At 43.1% G+C, this 17,127-nt stretch overlaps 3 protein-coding genes across 3 annotated transcripts; 1 reads left to right on the top strand and 2 right to left on the bottom strand.

Annotated features, from left to right (window-relative positions):
- Window positions 1–465: 465 nt before the first annotated feature.
- Window positions 466–3,140, bottom strand: LOC115691066 (protein JINGUBANG-like). The gene is made up of 2 exons (XM_030617632.2): window positions 2,163–3,140; window positions 466–1,171 (listed from the first exon to the last, which is right to left on the bottom strand). The coding sequence occupies exons 1-2, from the start codon at window positions 2,943–2,945 to the stop codon at window positions 719–721; spliced, it is 1,236 nt and encodes a 411-aa protein (XP_030473492.2). The 5' UTR covers window positions 2,946–3,140; the 3' UTR covers window positions 466–718.
- Window positions 3,141–8,803: 5,663 nt separating this feature from the next.
- LOC115694260 (uncharacterized) lies at window positions 8,804–9,488 on the bottom strand. Its single transcript, XM_030621385.2, has one exon. The coding sequence runs from the start codon at window positions 9,346–9,348 to the stop codon at window positions 9,094–9,096; it is 255 nt and encodes an 84-aa protein (XP_030477245.1). The 5' UTR covers window positions 9,349–9,488; the 3' UTR covers window positions 8,804–9,093.
- A 2,667-nt stretch (window positions 9,489–12,155) lies between these two features.
- Window positions 12,156–17,121, top strand: LOC115693587 (uncharacterized). The gene is made up of 15 exons (XM_030620601.2): window positions 12,156–12,452; window positions 12,808–12,905; window positions 12,999–13,099; window positions 13,200–13,278; window positions 13,573–13,633; window positions 13,773–13,819; window positions 13,890–13,982; window positions 14,109–14,199; window positions 14,436–14,484; window positions 15,013–15,129; window positions 15,222–15,369; window positions 15,888–15,980; window positions 16,057–16,125; window positions 16,553–16,595; window positions 16,691–17,121. Exons 1-15 carry the CDS (start codon window positions 12,395–12,397, stop codon window positions 16,789–16,791), a joined length of 1,248 nt encoding a protein of 415 aa, XP_030476461.1. The 5' UTR covers window positions 12,156–12,394; the 3' UTR covers window positions 16,792–17,121.
- The last annotated feature ends 6 nt before the right edge of the window (window positions 17,122–17,127 follow it).

Genomic DNA, 17,127 nt, shown 5'->3' with positions numbered 1-17,127 from the left:
AACTCCAACTAATCCTCGCATAATTGGTCACTGCTTTCCAGCATAATTTAATGGATTTCATTGATCGAAGTCAAGTTAGTATTGCATCACAAGCTAAGAGAAAACTGTTCAAGCTTGTGAAGGATTTGGCTCACAACATACTTACCTAGTCCAAAGGGTTTTCATACCTAAGGTCCCAAAAAAAAGGGAAGAAAGTAGCCGAAGGGTCATTCTTAGTCTCTTTGCTTGTTCTCTAGGCCTCGTGATAAAACCCTCGATTCCGATGCAGCTAGTCTCGTATCCCAATTACAGCATCTCCCACTCAAAGTAAACTTGGGAATCACGTCCACCGTCGTGTGGGTGGAGCTTTATCTTATGCACAATATATCAATAGAGATTAGTTGAGTCAGAGGTTCTAATATTAATGTCGTTAAAAAAGTAGGAAAAAACTTAGGATTGGATTACAATTTTGAGGTCCCAAGTCAGTTGTACATAACACGGCATGCAAGACCCTTTTATTCCTTAACCATTTCTATTAACACTCAATTCGAATCGACCCACCACAAAATGGAACAAGCACAACACAAAAGACCCCCCAAAAACATCAATGAAAGCTCACATGTCATCAACCATATATATCAGAACCTCTCTAACCAAAGGCCCCAAAAAAGGAGAGGAGGAAGAGGAGGAACGAAAGGTAGAGAGAGACAAAAGCCTCAGGCGGAGCTTGATTTGCTCTTTACAAAATTGGAAAAGTGACCCTCCACACCTTCAAGTCACAGTCCAAACTCCCACTATAAACCACAAAACAAGCATTCGATGAGCTGCCAGAATCAACTGCTGCTGCCAAACACTTGACAGGTCCTTGGTGCCCGTTCAAAACCGATACACAAGCGTAGTTCTTCTCAAACCCTCTCCAGATTCTTATGGTTTTGTCTGCGGAGCCACTGAACACCAGATCGGACACCACCTTTAAGCACAGTATGGACTTGGAGTGGCCTGAAAGCACGCACAGGACCACGATTTGGTCGCCACCGTCTTCCCTCTCCCAAGCAATTATGGATCTGTCGCAAGCACCCGAAAATAGGATCGACCCATCTGAGTTCAGCGCCAGTGCGTTGACCCCAGAATTGTGCCCTTCCAACGTAGCGACTAGGGAGTGGTTCTTGTCTCCTTCGAGCTTCTTCCACACCTGAAGCCATCAAGGTGATTACAGATATAAACATGAAAGAGCATTAAACTAAATTACACAAGAATAAAGAATGGAGTGAGGTCATTTTCTTGGTGTGCCACTTGCTTGCTATTGATATTTTGTGATGATAATGGTGAAAAGATGCAATCTTAAGATTTCCAAGTAGTAAGAAAATATCCATTTTGGATTCTCAAAATTAATGTTGTTGAACCAATGTCCGAAAGCTGTCCAGATGTTTTTAACTACAATCGACTTCAAGCCATATATACTTTTCCAACTTTCCACGAGCACCGTTCATTTGTAGAGTACAGACCCATTTGAAGGAAATCGGTTCTTATATTAAGACGAAAGGACAAGGTTGTCGATGCCGAGGGACCAACAAATTGGACCGTCCTTCGATTCCACTTTTGTTTTAGGTATGATTAGGCACGAGATGATTGAGTTGAGGCCACAAAACCGAATTCCTATCGAAGTTGGCCTTGAATTTTGGGGTGCATCTAGTTCACTCGCAAACGCCACAACCTCTCATTTTGCAAATATCTTACAAGCTACGAGGTCTTGAGGACGTGTTTAGGAGAAAGATACCGTGTCAATTGATCATTCTACATATGTTGTGCTGAGCAAACTTACTAGCAGCGAAACACTTCGTAGATTCATCAAGGGTACATTGTTTTTTTAAAGGATTCTATTAAACAAACGCTTGATAAGCAATTCATAAGACACGAGTTGCAATTTCGAATGCACTAACTTTTCTCGACGTCATTGCTTTCGAATAGAAATTTTTCTTTATTAAAGCATGCATGAGAAAGCCCCAAGACAAAGTCGTGATCCATTATTTGAACATTATCCATCCATCTAATTAATTCTCGCAGAATGAGTTTAAAACATAACTTGGCGTGTTTGTCTACCAGATATATAATAAGCATCGTTTACTGTTTGATTAGGGGGTGTCGTCATAATGGATGACACTTCGCACAGTCTAAAGACTCACCTTGATTTTCTTGTCAGCTGATCCGGTGTAGACCCGCCCGTCGGGGGATGATGCGACGGCGTTGATCGCATCGTCGTGCGCGTATCCGACCGACTCCAAGCACCTGAAGTCCGACGTCTGCCATATCTTCATTGACCGGTCCCACGACACCGAGTACAGGAGCGATGCGTCCCTCGATAGCGCAAGCCCTGAGACGACGTCGGCGTGGCTCACCCACGCACACCTCTTGTGACGCCGGACCTGGACCTGCTTTTCCGGCGCCAGGAGCCCCAGCGCCCGGTCGCCCAGCGTCGGCATCGTTGCCAAGCGGGAGTACTTCTGGTGGTTTGAATGATTCAGGTTCAGGTCTTGAGCTCGGATCCTCCACGCCCGGATCTTGTGGTCCTGGTGGGCGCTGAAGAGCTTGTCGGAGGCGACCACCAGCGACTTCACCGTGCCCGCACACGCGGCCACCACCCCCGCCCCGCCGTCGCCGCCGCCGCCGCCGCTTCCCGTGTCGTCGGAGCTTATCAAGGTGGCGCGTTCCCACGCCAGGATGTCCTTGTCGGAGTAGCCGGCGAGGAGGAACTTCCCGGCCACCGCGAGGGAGGAGACGTAGGAGTAGCCGTGTCGGCCTCTGACAGTGGTGATGAGGCTGTGGTGGTGGCCGCTGTCGGGGTTTCTTGGGAACGACTGTGAAAGCGATGGCAATGGTAATGGCCCTGTCTCGTCGTCTCTGCATGGTTTTGGATTGTTTCTGATTGAGTGGTGGTGGTCGTCGTCGTCATCTGGGAACGACGGCATCTTGAGAGAGAGAGAGAGAGAGAGAGAGAGAGAGAGAGAGAGAGAGAGAGAAAGAGTGGGAATGGAAACGTTGGATTGGTGGTGGCTCGGAGAGAGAAGCCAAGTTAATTGCGTTTGTATTTATACGTGAATGCGAGAGAAGACGAAAGCTTTTGGTAATGGGAACGTTGGATTGGTGGCTTGGAGAGAGAGAGAGAGAGGCCAAGTTGCGTTTGTAATTCGTATGAAAGTGTGACAAAGAAGAAAGCTTCTTTTTCGAGCGAAAAGACACCAAACACCAATCCATTTAGCGAGAATTTACATTCTTCTGCTTAGTCTGTGATTGTATAGACTTCGCATGCGCCTGTTACTACATGTGAACTCATAGTATATACTATATAGTCGGTCGGCTCATGCACAGGATTCTACGGTGGTTCGGTCGCGCTCCGATGTTTTCGAACCGGCCGGTTCAATCGGAAATCAGAGCATGATCTGGTTATTTTTATAGTAGCCGGAATGGTGAAGGACCGGCGAAACCTGGCGTTGGACTGGACAGCTATTTGACCGATCCCTCGAACTTATAGAATGAATGTTGAATTTGCATCAGCAAGGATTCGAACCTTTGTTCGCTTGAGCAGAACTTGGAGCTTCTCCCACTGTGCCACTCATGCATGGACAGTTCGTTAACTAATGAAAGTGTACAACAGTGGGTCGCGCGGTTCAACCGATGTACCGGTGAACCGCCGGGCAAAGCGGGCCAAGGGTTTAAAAATATTGTCCCACACAATATCTAACATGTGAGATCAATTGAGTTCACACGCACCAAACACATGCAATTATTTGATGTCAACACATTTCCTTAGTATTGTCAAGTATCGAAAATAAAAAAAATTCCTTTCAAAAGTGTTTTTTTTCTCGAAACGAATGAATCCTCAATTAGTTTCACTGAAATTATGTCGATACTACTTGAGTCATATATTACTCAATTAGAAAAGTGATATTGTAATATCCAAATTCCACATCTATGGAAGATACAACAATGACGTAGTGAACTAAAGTGAGAGTGAAAATCTGATTTTTGAAGTCGTCACTTTAACATTGATTTTGGGTCATATATTAGGGCGTCCAAGTGGTCACATGCCAGCAATAATGTCTCGAATTCTTGCATATTCAAGAAGGTATATGATTCCTAAAACAAGTAATCGCTCGAGACATTAAGACCAATCCATAAACTTAGTTTATACACCGATATGAAGATAGTAGTATATATAAAAGCGCACATGATTTCAATACTTTACAAAACCCTAACGACTCAAATTTTTTCCCTCAAAGAGAGGAACGTTCAAAATGTTCAAAGTATCTTTCGCGGACGTGGTTGATTTCACTCACTTTCATTTTCATAGTGCGAGCTTTTGGTCCTCAAACGTGGCTAGCAAGGCTGACCCACAGGACGTCACGAAACATTGACCGCATTTCAAAATGGAAACATACATGGCATGCTCAATACAATGGGAGATCCAATCGAATCCCCAGATGGTTCGTGTGGAGGAGGGGCAGGTGAGGTGCCTAGCTAGTTCATGGTGCATCACGCACGCACCATTGACCACCAATCAAAGCAGAACCAGAACGTGATGACGTTCTTCTGGATGTTAACAGGCGCCTAATTCAACGCGGGGTTAGGCCTTGAATCTTATGAAGCTCGAGCCCCCAGAAAGAATTCGTTGGACTGAAGAAATAAGAAATTGCTTGGATTGCAGAAAATGTTTAGATTCCACGACTTCTGAATCGGTGAGTAGGCGCAGTTGATAAGGCTGGCTGAACTTTAAAAGTACAACTAAAGAAGCATAAGATCTCGAGTTGGATTTCGATTTGATGTAACTTCTTGGAATCATATTGGTACGTAGCTTTGTGTGCCCGAAATTGACCCTCAATGCAGACTTGAATAACAAAAAAGAAAGAACACAGAATTAGTCCGTTTTCTTATATCGATGACCAAAATCCTCCTATGACAATGATGCATCGGCATAATTAGTTGCTGTCCAGAAAAAGATGGAATCGCGAATCGAATGGTTGTTGATAGGCTGGGCTAGTTGACCGATTATTTGAGCTGGCTCGGCTTGTAATACCGGCCATGCAACTATACCTCTATGATTGAAAAGGGCAGACACGGGAATTAAGATAATCGGACCCAACGAGTTCATGTGCTTCGGCAGGCTCATCCCCGGTCCGTCCCGATGATTAAGCTTTACCTAAAACCATATGAGGGCATTGCTACATATACCGTGCTGTTAAAGCATTATATAAGTACACGTACTCGACCATGGAACCAACATCGCAACGACCCAATTGCAAGAACAGAGTTCGACCGACTGAGCTATATACTCCCGAGCCAAGTGGAGCATGCACGAAGGAGACAGGTGCTTCTCCTATTCTTTCTTCTCTAGTTAAAGAAAGGGGAGACACAGGAAGCCAAAGAGGAAAAAGAGGGAAGAGTTAACTTCGAGGGCATCAAAGGGAGAAAGAGTTGCTTTCACGGAGATAAAAAGATGGGAAAAGAAGGATAAACACAAATGGGGACAGCCTTGGACATCAGCGACAAGACTTACCAGTGAAAAGTGCGATGCTTTTGGCCTACCAAAAAGCATATGACAAATTGGAAAAAGTTGATTAGAAAAAGAAGCACCCCCTAGTTTCGACTTTCTCATGAAGTCGGGACCAGACCAAGGTGTGGTATCGGCCCACCTTGATGAGGATAATGTCTAATCCAATAAATAAAAACAAGAACAAACATTCTTGTGAAAGATTAGGACTGTGACTGTGATCGATGATTTGCACTCGGAAGTCCTGCTTCTTGGTCCTTCTCCACAGTGGCGTCACCATTGCCTCCGTCCAAATCAACTTATGCCAGAACCTTATCGAAAATCAACTACTCTCTCCCACCCTCCAATATCAATTTTTGGCCCGACCTCTTGCGTGCCTTAGCTAGCTTCAGCATGCTAAATCAAAGGGTCGGCAAGTATTTGGATTTTGGCATCGGAGATTGTAAGATAACGGGGTTCTCAGAATCATATCGAATGTCAAATTAGGCCACTGGTCAATTGAGCAGCTAATGAATTAATTGGAGCTGTCCAAGGCCGGATTCAGCCTGATCAAAGAAGTAAAAGAACTGTACTGTCAGATGCGAAATCAATGCTCGATTAGATCGGTTGAGACGGTGCTGCTATCTAAACGTCGAGTGACAGTAGGACTCGTATCGAATCTCACCCTAGAAGCACTCGCAAGTTCCTACTCAATTCTCCATCATTTACATCACTTATAGGAGCCTGTACACGAACTTTTTACCTAGAAATGGGAGTATTCGTTTCTTGTTTTCGTTCTAGAACCTGAAGAACCTAGCCAGCACTTAAAGCTTGGGCACTGTAGCATCGTAGGTTAGGTAGAATCCAAGGGCCCACGAGGGTTTTAGGCCTCCTTTTTAACTAACCGCGTCTCCTTATTATTGCGCCACGTTCATCTTTTACTCGCCTGGCTTCGTTTTCATCATTCCTAAGATTGCGAAGGACACAGATCTGTACAACGACCGGGGGAGATCAGACAGAAGATGTGGGCTCATCTGTCATGCCGAGGATTTGCGTACCTCATGTTCCCAAAATATGCCAACATTCACCCCTTTCCACTTTCGAAATAAATAGAACTTTTTAAGAAAAATACTACAATATTGTAACGGAGATTCTCATCCGATGATAATAGCATAATCCACTCGACTTCACATGTGATATCACATGCAAGTGGAGGTCGAAGATCGGTGAATCCCCTCGAGTTCACACCGAAACCCTCGATATAATTTATGCTGACTAATTATGGTGACGTACCCCCCTCGCTCTCTCCTTTTGTATGAGCTCAATATGTACGGAGTGTTATGTTCGTGAAATAACTCGAATATCGTATCATTACTTGCTTTAATTGCTCATACTATATATGTGGGAGCATCAACTCCATTCCGTGAGCTTTTGAGGAGCGAGAGAAGCTATTGGAATTATATGAAAGAGTCTTGAAAGGCAGGATGCATGTCAATTTCATCCGACCAAGTGGAGTGGCGCAATATTTGCTTGTTGGTTTATGTCGAGTTATTGATTCCTCCACGCAACTATTTGCTTCTCGTATCGATGAAACTCTCCCTCTCTCTCACATCGTGCCAAGTCGTGCATAAATTTGTCGAGTTATCTTTGGAGGGATAGTTTCAACTACAAATGAAAAGGATGGCGAAAAGAGATTAGACAAATGCTCGGATTTGTTATCCTTCCCGATTAATCAAAGAGCGATCACATCCGTATTCTCGTCGACCTATTCCTCTTCCGGCACAAAGATACATTGCTCGAGGGATCAGGCAAATAACGCCTTATCCGATTCAAAAAGTGCACTTGGATTGGTCTGCCACTGTTGCTGACAATGGCAATCGAATCAGCTCCGTTGCTTTTCTACGTCAGGTGTGATCTCTGGCGGACACGATCATGATGCATAGGTTGAATAAACTAGGAATTCCAATTCAATCAATGAAGCCAAGCCAAGACACAAAGAAAAGATAAATCTAACCAGATGCATATTCAAGATCATGTTTCGGGAATGGCTATTCCACCAAAATAAAGGGTTTTGATGGTAGTCCTTGACCCGAAATCGATAGAAAGGAGAGAGGAATATCTTTTCATCAAACTCGATCAACAGACATCAAATCTAGCTTTAACCTATTATCGAGGGTTTATCCCCTTCGAGAAATCCTCAAATATCTCTCTCATTTCAAGTTCCTCTGGGTGGGCCTAATGATGCGGGGTTTACACTCAAAAAGTCACGGGTTCAAAACAACCCAATCACTCCTCGCCCTCAAAAGGCCCGGGTTCGTGGGTTCATCGTCGCCTCGTGGCGAGCTATTGGCTCGTTGAAGATGAGCGATATTTACGACTCGAACCGAACATTCTGTCGGGAGCATGGGACTCCCAAAATAAAGTTCTCGTTGTTGTCGACACTTCTCACCCCTTTTTCACTTATAAAAAGAAAAAAATTTCGAATGAGTGTTTGTGGTGTCGATTTCATGAGTAGACTTGAATGAATTTATATGGAAGTGGAAGTTGGCGGCCTTAGGCCCTTGGCCCCAAATTAAAGATGAATTTATGGAAGCCCTATTCTATCATTTCACCAATTGCACCTACGTGGTTTTTACAGAATATATAAGCCCCACGCATACTGCATCCATAGCCCAAAGGCTTACGCTGGCCCCCTGATTGAAGTCAATCGTATCACGTGAAAGGCACGTGGATAAGTCGAGATTCAAATGCGAAGATCGGCGAAACATTCTCACACGCGACCGACGCATGCGATCCCGCACCATTTGATGGTTGAGATCGAGTTAGCTCCCATCTTCAATTACATAAGCAAGACTTGCTCAAAATCAGCGGCAAATTTACGTCGTGTAGCCAATATGAGGGTTAGAGATAATGTAATCCCTTTACATGGAAATTCGATATCAAAGAATCTTAGATTTTCATGATTTATTCGCAACAAAAGGGTTGGAGACACGTACCTTTTATCCACCGGTAATAATTTCAAGAAAAAATTGTTGCGAAAATATGAGAAAACGAATAAATCCGATTCGTTTCCCTCGACCCATTCTTTCTTAGCGTATTTTATAGAATTCAACTTCCTTTGTCTATAGGTGGAGAGGGGACCGGACTCTTTATATAGGCTATCAATCGCATATTCCATCTTAATAAAAGTCGCAACTTTTCATATTCTATCGCATCACTTTTGCTAAACATTGACTACTCAATATTTTGAAGAGTTGTAATGAATTGATTGGAAGAATATCGAAATCTACATGAATCACAAGATCAAAGTCATAGATGGAACCTTAACTAATCCAAAGTGAATACATATATGGATGGGATGAGGTCCAATCTCCAAAACCAAAATTCAACATACCTCTTAATTACATACAAAATCAAATAATCCAACATGAATCATCAAACGCTAGAAAGAGCACGAAGGATCGACCGATCCTTATTGAAAGAAAGAAAAAAAAAAAAACAATACCAGTCGAGCGACATATGTATATACGATCGGAAGGAGGAAACGCAGACGATGCCAAAAATCCGGGGCGGCCGGGCCGGCGCCAGAGCTAGTGCTTCCGAGTGGTCCGTTGGTACTTGTCCTTGATCCACCGGAACCCGACGGCGGTCCCTTCCTTGACCTTCTGCACGCCGTGCGACGCCGCGGTCTTGGTCTTCACGAGGCCCTCGCCGACCTTCTGCTTGTACCTGTCGGTCCTGGTGGATCCGCCGAGCCTCTTGGACCCGTGAGCCGGGTTGGGATCCGGCCCCGGGGTGTGGTCCCACTGGTCGGCCCACGTCGAGGATTCGTGGTTCGCCTCCATGTGTTCGCCGGATCCGATCTCTCGATCGCCGAGGAAGAACAGGAGAGAAAGTTTCTGAGAGAGAGAGAGAGAGAGAGAGACGATGGAGATGGAGATGGAGATCGAAGAAAAAGTTTTCCGTCCGCGAAACGAGCGTTGGAGATTGCGTTGTATGACAGCTCGATCTCGTTATATATATATATATATATATATGCAAAGCCGAACGAATGCACGTCGAACGTGCGCGTCGTTGAACTCCGCGGCGCGGTTCCTGTAATGGGGGTGGGCCCGCCATCTAGAAGCTATGGCCCAATTGGAGCTTGACACGTCGTCGTCTGGGGGGGGGGGGGGGGGGGAAGGAAGGTCAGCATTTGCCCGTCGCGAAAAGACGATGATACCCTTCCGTCGTCCCGTTGTGGTCTGAACGCGGCCCGGTTGCACTTGATCCGCCGCGCTTTCTAGAAAAGATTGACCGGAAACGCTTCAGTCTTAGGCAATTGCGGTCGCATTGATATGAACGCGGTGTATTCTTATTTGGTTATATATATACCTGAGCATGGTTTGTATTGCCTAAAGCATATTTTCATGTGTTTACGTACGATAGCTCATGATTTGATCTCTTGAACGTACTGGGTTCTTATGATGTCATTTGATAAGCATCTTACGTTTGGGCTTTTGAATATGTCTTGCTCGTAGCAAGCACGAATTCACGAGCCCTCGGCCCGTTACTTTATTGGGCTTTTGAAGTATAATTTTTCCCTTTGATCACAATATCATTATTTGACACTAATATTATCGTACCTTGACTCTTATAAGAATAGGTGACCATCCTCCTAATCGAAGGACACAGTCTCAAACACAAACCAACATAACGTATTATCGAAGTATAATCACAAAATCGTAATTTCTAAAATCTACCAAAAAGGCTATGTATATATACGCACACACATTCCCGAATTCAACTAAAGCCAACAATTATCAACAAACATTTATACAAGTAAGGGTGTGCAAAAGAACCGGGAACCGCTTGGAATTAGATCGGATTGGCCCGGAACCGGCAGTTCCCATGGGGACCAGTCTAGTTCCCAATTCCAATTTATTGCAACAGGTGAGTATAGGTCTGGTAACCGGTTCTAGGCAAGGAGCCGCCAATTCCAACAAAAAAAAATTAAGAAAAATTAAAAAAATCCTAAAATCCCTAATCTAAAGTTTAATGCCCATCAACTAAGTGCTCGTTTTGTCTCACCTCCACCTTGTTAGAGTCGTCTCTCTATCTCTTACTCATGGTCTCAACTTTCAAGCTCAATGTTCATCAATTCGTGACCTCGACTCTCAACTCCCATCAACTCACGGCTGTGCCTCCGGCCGTTCATTACCTCCCTCTCTCGCTCTCGGTAAGACCGATTTGGTCTGGTTCCTGAGTGGATCCATGGAACCAACGGGCAGTTCTCAGTTCCAATTTTTCTGAACCAGTCCTTAGTGGGCAACTCCCAATTCCAATGAGGAAACTGTCCACCCGGATCATACTCCCTCCAGTATACAACTATTTCAAATCATATCCAACGTCCAACTACCCAAAATTAGATGGGCTTAAGTGGGACACATGGGCTTGGGCCTTATTTAATTATTTATTACAAGCCCAATTCTTACATATATAAGCTACTATGGGCAAACAGTTCAATATATAAAAAGGGTCCGGAAACAACTGAATCGAGGTACGCTTGGAATATACGCATCACCTCACATAGAATCTACATTTACACGAGAGGAAGGGGGTATGTATATAGCCATATTTTGATTTTTGAAAGGGAATTAAATCAACTGTCGGCGTCCAAGGAGGATTCTGTATGTTTGAAGGGTAAACTTTCACATCCTTCTAGGACCAAATATATATATATATTGTGTAATGAGAACTTTTTGTCGTTTGATCCCGAAACAAGCTCTGGATTCATTCATGTACAAGATCTGTGCTCCAAATTTAGTGACTTACGAACCTTTAAGAACAACCAACGACCAAATATGATTGCTTGACTAAGATCCCCGGCCGAACTATCTTTGGTTTGACCATGAACCTAAATTAGAAGCGTGCGATCAGCCGAGTTGAGTCCCCTAACCAATCCCGAAAAAAGTTCAAAAGTTTGCATCAAGTCCGAACCATCGCCCTCCATAAATTCAGTGTTCCAAAGGCGGAATTTCTTTTACGAGAGGAAAAAGAACTTAGCCGATTTTCGGAGCTAGAGAGCCTCCCGGATGTAGGTTTTCGGAGTTGGGAACTGCTGGTTTGATCCCTGATCCTAGATCGTAGACTTTTGACGTACTTGAACTCGATTACTGTTAGATCTAATTTACTCGTAAATCTAGTTAGATCTTGAGATTTTAAATTATGTATATTCATAATTAAAATTCAGCGATCACATTAAACGAATTAAAATTTTAAGAATTATATTAAGCGTTGGGTTAAAATTCATAAGTCACTTGTGTCATTTTCCCCGAGGATTAACTCAATCATAGTTCATCTGCAAATCAAAATGGACAAAAAGAGAAAAACGAGGAGGAAAAAGCTAAAGAAACGACAAGGTGGGAAACTTCGCTGCATGGCAGGTGGGAGGGAGGCGCTCTTGTACAGTAAAAAGACTGGAGGCCGTACTTATCGGCAGCTTGCTGATGATGAGTGTGCGAGAGCCATCTTGAGTCCACTCTCGCTGCAGCCCCCTTCCCGACCACCACCACCACTCGCTCCCTCCGCCACCGGATCACGATTTGGACGTGCTCTGTTCTCTCTCTCTCTCGCTTCTTCTTCTCCTTCCTCATCAATCCCATACGCCTCTTCTCTTTCGTACCTGCGCGAGCCGTACTTAACTGGCAATTTCTGGAGCGTCGAATGCTCTCTGGTAGCTAGCGACCGGGGGTCGACGTGCAATAATTGCACGCGGCTGATTCGCACATTTCGATTCCTCTTTGGCTATATGCTTCTCCTCTAGTTCCGCTGTCGTCTCCGTTTCCCGACTGAGATCGCTCGAGATCCGGATCTAGCGGGGGCTTCTTGTTGTTCTTCGTGGTCCCGACAATGGGGAGCGCCGAGGAGAGAGTGGTCGCCGTCATCATGGTCGGCGGTCCGACCAAAGGTACGCCCGGCGGAGCTCCGTTCGATTCCGGCTTCTCAGGATTTCCGAAATTGTTGAACCGGAGGAGAGCGCGAGGGATTTATCGCGTTGAATGTGTTGTACCTGTCTGCATGTGTGTGTGTTTTCTCGGAATGTCGGTGTTCGTGGAAATCAGCTTTCTCTGGTTCAAGCAATGATGTGTTGCTGCAGTTACGTTAATTGCCGAACCGAATGAAAGTACCTGTTCATATGTTCTCCAATCAATGGATGCCGAGCTCCGAGAAATGAATTGAATGCTTCCTAATGTAGAGGAAAGTCGCGCGCTCTAGATCTTCTACTGACGTTGTTTCGTTTCCGTAAATTCTCGGTTTCGCAGGTACTCGATTTCGACCGTTGTCGCTGAACATCGCGAAGCCGCTTTTCCCTTTGGCAGGGCAGCCCATGGTTCACCATCCGATCTCTGCTTGTAAAAGAGTACGTATGGTTTTGGATGCGGATTGCTTGGGTACTATTCCCTTTTCGTTCTCTGCAATTTGAAAGTAAATGGGGACACTGGTTGTGGTGTAGATTCCGAATCTAGCTCAGATCTATCTCATTGGTTTCTACGAGGAGCGTGAATTCGCGCTCTATGTCTCCTCAATTTCGAACGAACTCAAGGTCCCTGTCAGGCAAGTTCTTCTCATATTCAATCGGCGCGTTTAGACTACTTTAGAAGCTCACTAGATCGGTTTCATTGGATGTTGTTGTAATTTTTATCATCGCTTTCAGATATTTAAGGGAAGACAAGCCACATGGTTCAGCTGGTGGTCTGTATAATTTCAGAGATCTGATAATGGAAGACAGCCCGGTTCGATTTCTTGTACCATTCCCCTTCTCTGTGTTTAGTACGCCATCGCTTTCTTTTCTTCTTGCCTTTTTACTTTCAATATCTCATCCTCATTTTCAGTTGAATATAGCTTCTGCCTGTTACTGGCCAAATATTTGCCTCCATGTGAAAGAGCTGTGATGCATTTTCTTTGTGATGATATCATCTCCCATAATTGCAGCGGATGTAGGATTCCATTGTACTTATTTAATTGTTAAGTTCTTTCGGTAGTTTCCAGATAGAAAACTGAGAGTGATGCTTATTGTTTCTTTGCAGTCTCATATCTTCTTGCTGAACTGTGATGTTTGCTGCAGTTTCCCGTTGCCAGAAATGCTCGGTAACTATTGTCATTTTGCTTTAAATGAACTTTGCTTTCATATTATGATGATTGTAATTTTTGTTGCCGTGGAAGCTACACCACAATTATTTACTGGTTGAGAAAATCTTAGTTCCATTCTTGCCTGTCATATTTGCAGAGGCTCATAGAAGATATGGTGGGATGGGAACCCTACTCGTAATTAAGGTTGGTCAATTACTTCTTGTCTTTCTGTAGGCTCTCCATTCATGTCTCTTATTCTTTGTATGTCCTCCAGGTCTCTGTAGAATCAGCAAGCCAGTTTGGTGAACTGATAGCTGATCCAAGTACCAAAGAGTTGATGCATTACACAGAGAAACCAGAGACTTTTGTATGTTCTTGAAGAGATTATTTCTTTGCCAATTTGCACAATTGAGCCTCTGGCATTGTCTAGATTGGCATTCATCTTACAACCCACATTTCTCCCCTAAAGAGCTGATATTACGTTGCGATGCAGGTGAGTGATCTGATAAATTGTGGTGTCTACATATTTACACCAGATATATTCAGCGCCATCCGCGATGTGTCCTCTCAACGGAAAGACAGAGGTCAGTTAAATCGATGCGGAAAACTGCTGTATACAGATGCTTTTGCTAAAGTCCTTTAGTTTCTAGATGTAGACTTCGTACTGGAAAATGTTTCATTTTGCAACTTTAGCAAATTCTGCAGCTTGCTGACTAAGATCTGCTTTGCTTATTAAGAATTTATGTATGGCGTTTCAATTTACTTTAGAGCAGCTTCTATGATTAATGTAGTTTCGAACTGACTTTTCATCGCTTCCCAGCCAATTTGAAACGTGTATCTAGCTTTGAGGCCTTACAACCTGCGACAAGGTATGCATTTCACTTTTTTTAGAGCCTTCTGCTCTTTGCTGGGGTATCTACTTATACAGCGGAGGCATGGGTTATCCATGCTGCGACTTTGTATGATCATTTTGTAGTAATCTAATTCTGATGCTTTTGTTGTCCTAAACAAACAAATTACTGATGGCAATCTATTTTAGTGGAAGCAAATGAAAATTAATAGACCATCTGTCTATGTAGTAAAATCAAGCAGAAATATGTTGAGAATTATGGCTCATTCATTGTTTTTGCATGTGATTAAGCTTTGTCAAATCTGTCTAGGAAATATTTTCAGACTCAATATTGTAAGTCTAATAGTACTTCTCTGATGAATGGCATCCTTTGTTCTGTTGCAGTTTATACTCTCCATCACTTGGTTTTCATTCATTGTTAATGAGTTTGACAATGCTCTTCATGTTTGTTGGCCCTGTTTTTGGCTGTTTTGTGACCTCTGCCTCCGCATTAGAATCCTTATTCTCCTCTTATGTCGTCGTTCCTAATATATATGCAATTCAACAGGACTCTCCCCACAGATTTCGTGCGATTGGATCAAGATATTCTATCACCTCTAGCTGGAAAAAAGCAGCTGTATACATATGAAACCATGGACTTTTGGGAACAAATAAAGACTCCAGGGTATGCTGGATATAATGTTGTTTGTTCAATCTATTTTTGGCAACTTGAATTTGAATGGTCTTGTAACTGATTGATTGCGTCAAATCCTGCAGAATGTCCTTAAAATGTTCAGGTTTGTATCTTGCACAGTTTCGCTTTACCTCTCCCCATCTTTTGGCAAGTGGAGATGGTACAAAGGGTACTACCATTGTTGGCAATGTCTATATTCATCCATCGGCAAAAGTGCACCCAACTGCCAAGGTCAGTTTTTTTATTTCTTCTTCTTGATTTGCTTGAATTATCTGTTCATAACAACTGATATCTTATGATGTTTGAACTTTGAAACTTTCTTAATATGATGATTTGTTGAACACTGTATGTGCATACCGTTAAATGGAATTCCACTATTCTAAATTTCAGCTTTAGATTGTATGTAAGGTGTTGCTCTTGTTCTTTGCTTGATGTAATTGTCAAGGTTTCTTCAGGATCATTTGAGTGGATTGCTTGCATTAATCTCCATATGACACAAGTTTGAAAGGATCAGATATCAACTTTAGCAACTTTGAGATGGGCCAGTTTTTTGGAATTGCTGTGACATGTTTTACTGGTCAGACAAAACCAATGGTAGCAATAGAACTGTTAAAGATATGAACTCTTTCCACCTTTATGGATGTCAACCATACAAAAGTCTCTTACTGGTTACATAGTTCTTTGTTACATTTTGATAGTTCACCCTCCCTGATTTATATGATTGAAGCTTCCATCTTTGTATGGAGCAGATTGGACCTAATGTCTCCATATCAGCTAACGCACGCGTAGGAGCAGGTGCCAGGCTCATGAATTGTATCATCCTCGATGATGTTGAGATCAAGGTTTGCGACCAGTCATAGGATATGAGAATGCGGCAATTTGAACACAAGCTTGACGTTTATGTGTTTCCTCATTCAGGAAAATGCAGTTGTTACTCATTCAATTATTGGGTGGAAATCTTCCATTGGGAAATGGTCACGTGCCCAGGCAAGTGAAAAGACTTGGCGAGAATAGTATAATTTTTCATGGATGAGAAAATAACAGTTTGCTTTCTAGCTTCTGAATAGTGCACACAAAGATGTACGTTATATTAACTTCACTCAATAGCTCCTCCCCTCAACACGCTAAAGAACTTCGTTTCAGGCTTGTAGTTACAAAAACTCACGCTTGAGGGTGATATAAGAGTCAAATTAGTTGCTTTGAAGGTGAAAACTTTTTTGACATAACAGCATCATAATGGTGGAATCAATGTGGGGCACTACGTCCTGTTTCTTCTCTTTCCCTTTGCAATATCATACTTAACAATAATGAGTGCCTTTGGAAAAGCTTCTCTCTATTCATCACGTGTCCTTTTTCTTTCAGTTTCTTGAATGGTTTTGGGCCATTAATTCTGAGTTAAAATTACTGTTTACAGGGTGGAGGAGACTACAACGCAAAGCTTGGAATAACAATCCTTGGTACCTCTGAGATGCTTCCCATCCCTTTGTAGTTTTACGTCAAGGTGTAGATATTTGGACAGCTTTAAGATTTATGTGAAAGTATCTTAATGCAGGTGAAGCTGTGACCGTTGAAGATGAGGTGGTGGTGATCAACAGCATTGTCCTCCCCAACAAGACTATGAATATCAGTGTTCAGGAGGAGATAATTTTATGATACAGGTACTCGGTAAAAACAATAATAATGGTGATTCTGGTGGATAGCACCTGATGGATGGTTCAAAGGATTGATGAATTCAACACTGGGTGCTGGAATAAGGGTTTAAGCTGAGATTAATGACCCGAAGATAAAAGTCGCTCTTTCTCATTATTGCTCTTGCGTGTGTTAATTTTGAACTGTGAAAAGCTCTCAGTTTACTAGCTTATCGTGGGCTGTATATGGTGTATTGGAAACTAGAGCAGAGTGTGTAATTTATACATACTTCCTGGGTACTTATGGTTATTCAGATATAGTAATGAAAAAGACCATGAGGGATCTTTTCTTGAACTGCGG

The sequence above is a fragment of the Syzygium oleosum genome, unplaced genomic scaffold (assembly GCF_021117445.2).
Source record: "Syzygium oleosum isolate NSW1041296 unplaced genomic scaffold, Sole_v2.1 Sole_v2.09, whole genome shotgun sequence".
Classification (NCBI taxonomy): Eukaryota; Viridiplantae; Streptophyta; class Magnoliopsida; order Myrtales; family Myrtaceae; genus Syzygium; species Syzygium oleosum.
This window is presented reverse-complemented; position numbering and strand designations above follow the sequence as displayed.